Here is a 3,448-nt window from a genome sequence, read left to right on the forward strand (position 1 = left end):
CCATGTTTCTGCTACAGTCTAAGACAATAGCAATGTGGAAGGAAAAACTACAGTCTCCTTCATATCACCCAAAATGGCAAACTGTGCTCCTTTCATAGAAAAAATTTATTCCTTGATGTGAGGGAAGCAGGATTGGTGTGATAGAGGCACAGTTCTAAGTCTGCCTTGTGCAAGGTAGTTTAATACTGCTTTAGGAATGATTTAATAGAAAAGAATGTATTTTGGAGGCATTTAAGTTGATAGAAAAGAGAAAGAAACAAATTATAATTTTCTCTTCTGTAATAAATCCTCTCTTCGTTGTCATCAATACACTAGAGAGAAGAAAGTGTAAAGGTTAAGGTGGGTTCAGGGACAGTATCTTTAAGTTTCACTACTTTACCTTTGTCTGCATTTGTACCCACACACAACATCCTTTTCCCTTATTCGAGGTTGTATTATGTAATAGTGGGGAAAGGGAGAAGGAAGGAAGTAGCACTTCCTTAAGTATCTGCACATATGGATCCCATTCGTGTGTGCATATTCCTGTGGCATATCGGGAATGGAATCTGTACAGAACACCCTGGAAAACAGCAGTTACTGGAGGTAAGCAACAAGCTGTTACTGCTGCAGAAGTAATGTAGGCAACAACTGCTATGAAAACATTAGTTCAGGAGTGGGTTTGGCAGAAAGATCACTGACAGTTTCTGTGACTTACTGTTTCATAAACCACAAATACAAAAAGGTACCAAAATAAATTTTAAAAAAATCTAATTGTGGAGGCAATACTTCCCATTTTGCAAAGAACTTTTAAATACTGGTTGATCTAAATTCTACTGAAATCATAGTGCTGGAAACTAAGACATTCCACTTCCTTTTGGTACAAATCCTGATGGGTGAAGATGGTGAGAAGTACAAGTTGTATATAATTACTGGAAAACCTGCCAGCATAAGGATGGTGACAATGTAAGAAACTTGATGAGATGGAGAAAACTGGACTCAAGCTACAAGTGGGAAAGTTAAGTCAGATTATTCCAACTGTGAGAAGTCAAAGCATACTGATTTCATTTGAAAATTAAATTCTGTCACCAGTGCTTACTTCCCAGTGCTTTCATCTGTTTTTCTTTGAGAGTAGATTATCTTCTAGTTACTGAGTTGACGTTAGGATTGAAATACATTTGAAAAAAAAAAAGCTACAAATTTTTCTTTTTATCCTGGCTGTTCTTCCTCAGATTGATGGATCAACCTTGAGGACGATCTGCATGCAGCATGGCCCACTGCTGACATTCCATCTGAACCTGACCCAGGGCACCGCCCTTATCCGATACAACACCAAGCAGGAGGCGGCCAAGGCCCAGACTGCACTGCACATGTGAGCAAACCCTCTGTCTGTTCTTTGTTACTGCATTAGCTGTTAGCACAAAATATCTCTCCAGTGCTATGCTTTGGAAACTTGTTTCAGGCGTCGTGGTCGGAAGGGAATCTTTCATTCATTGCCAGAGGAAGAAGAGAACCAAAGATACCTTCCGTTTGTGTTACTTTAACTGCTGGCACTAACAGAACTAAGCAGGTGCAGATAGGTTTTAATTGTGACCAGTATGCACATTACTGTACAAATTTGGCTATTTTATAAAGCTCTTGTGAATTGCTTCAGGTGAAAATCAGTTCTTACATACGTAACCCAAATGTGTGGGGAATCTGCTATAGTTTTGAGATATACCTGATACAGCTTATTTGAAAAGCTGCAGATGTTAGGTTTGCTGTTCTTCAGCTTTTTGGAACTGACTATCTCTCTACCATGTTTTGAAAATGTGGGAGGTTTTGAGACAAAAATCTTAAGGCGGTGCGTGGGGGTGGTGGTGTAAGCCCTTAAACTCAGTGAAAACTCTCGAACTAGGCTAATCTTTATGCTGAATTTCACACTCTTGTAACCTGTTCTTCCTCTGTTTTTTGAAAGGTGGCATATGTTCATTTACCATTTTAGCTACACTCTATGGGCACTTCTCTTGCTCTTGGTGTTAATGTTTAGGACCTTAGTTTAAATTTAGAAACGTTATGTTGCAGACATAACAGCTGAGTGTTGAAGGGGGTGGGCTGTTTTGTTTTGTGGGTTTTTTTTCCTCCTTATAAATCACAAGTTCTCATGCTTTGAGTCAATTTCACTGTCAAGAACAGCTGAAGTTTTCTGTGCTTTGTTGTGGCAAGCTACCCTCCTTTGGTTTGGGCACCTAAATAGTGTGTTTCCATGCCTACTGAATTCCTTGCTCCTTCCAGCTCTAATATCCTTTGTTTTTTCTTCCATGTATCTTGTCTTGTAGGTGCGTGTTGGGAAACACTACCATCCTTGCTGAGTTTGCCACAGATGAAGAGGTTAGTCGTTTTCTGGCGCAAGCTCAGCCCCCTACACCTGCAGCAACCCCAAGTGCACCCACAGCAGGCTGGCAATCCCTGGAGACGGGACAGAACCAGACAGATCCAGTTGGACCTGCGTTGAATCTCTTTGGTGGGTCGACAGGGCTTGGGCAATGGAGCAGTGGTGGTGGCAGCAGCAGCAGTGGGGGCGATCTCACTGGCGCTTCGTTGTGGGGGCCCCCAAACTATTCTTCAAGCTTGTGGGGGGTCCCAAGCGTAGAGGATCCACACAGAATGGGCAGCCCTGCTCCCTTACTACCTGGAGACCTTCTGGGAGGAGGGTCGGATTCAATCTGAACTTAGAACTTTCAACTCTGACCTCGTGACCTTTTTTGGAACAGCAGCAGCACTAACTTGACCTTCTCGTTTTTTTCAACTTGCAATAAATACATTTGTAAAAGGAAAAAAGAAAACAGAGAGAGAAAAAAAGGTGGGTCATTGACAGACTGTCTGAGCACATAGTTGCCTCCCTTATATAACTTCAGTTTTTTTGTTTGGAATATGAATCCAAAAAGAGAACATATCACTCTTGAAATACTTGAATCATGAACGCCAACCTAGAAAGACAATGTGAAGCAAGTACACATACCATTTAAATTTAAACACAAAAAATTAAAAAAATTAGTTTCTAGTTTTTCACTTTTTCATGTTATACGGAAGTTGTTGCTAAGAAACATATATACTGAAAAAATAGCTTTTTAACTTTGTTTGCACTGGGTGTGTTTCCGTCCTTAGGTCTACCATGTTGGGTTGGGGTAGGGGAGGGGTTCAAAAGAAAAAGGGGGGGGGCAGGGAAAGACTTGACGGAGCCTCACTTTAAAAACAAAAAAAAAATTACAAAAAAATTTTAAAATAAAAAAACCCACAAAAAAAAAAAACAGAAAAAAAAAACCAACAAAACAAAAAACCCAACACTTTGTGATTGGCTGGTTGATAAGTACCAGTGTGTTCTGGCACATGTAACTGCCCACGTGTGCTTGTTTCTGTGTGAGTGCGTGTGCACATGTTTATGTGTGTGCATTTTTTCTCTATATATATAATCTTGAAACGCTGCATTGCT

General features: G+C 40.4%; 1 protein-coding gene across 3 annotated transcripts in view; it reads left to right on the forward strand.

Moving 5' to 3' along the window:
* LOC104498845 (trinucleotide repeat-containing gene 6B protein) overlaps nt 1-3,236 on the forward strand; it is a 44,869-nt gene extending 41,633 nt beyond the window's left edge. For all 3 annotated transcript variants that reach the window (XM_010142274.1, XM_010142275.1, XM_010142276.1), the window contains 2 exons: nt 1,209-1,348; nt 2,295-3,236. In XM_010142274.1, coding sequence (XP_010140576.1) covers nt 1,209-1,348; nt 2,295-2,685 — 531 coding nt within the window. In that variant the 3' untranslated portion in view covers nt 2,686-3,236. The remainder of the gene's footprint in view (nt 1-1,208; nt 1,349-2,294) is intronic.
* Nucleotides 3,237-3,448: the final 212 nt, after the last annotated feature.

The sequence above is a fragment of the Buceros rhinoceros genome, unplaced genomic scaffold (genome assembly GCF_000710305.1).
Source record: "Buceros rhinoceros silvestris isolate BGI_N320 unplaced genomic scaffold, ASM71030v1 scaffold3748, whole genome shotgun sequence".
NCBI lineage: Eukaryota > Metazoa > Chordata > Aves > Bucerotiformes > Bucerotidae > Buceros > Buceros rhinoceros.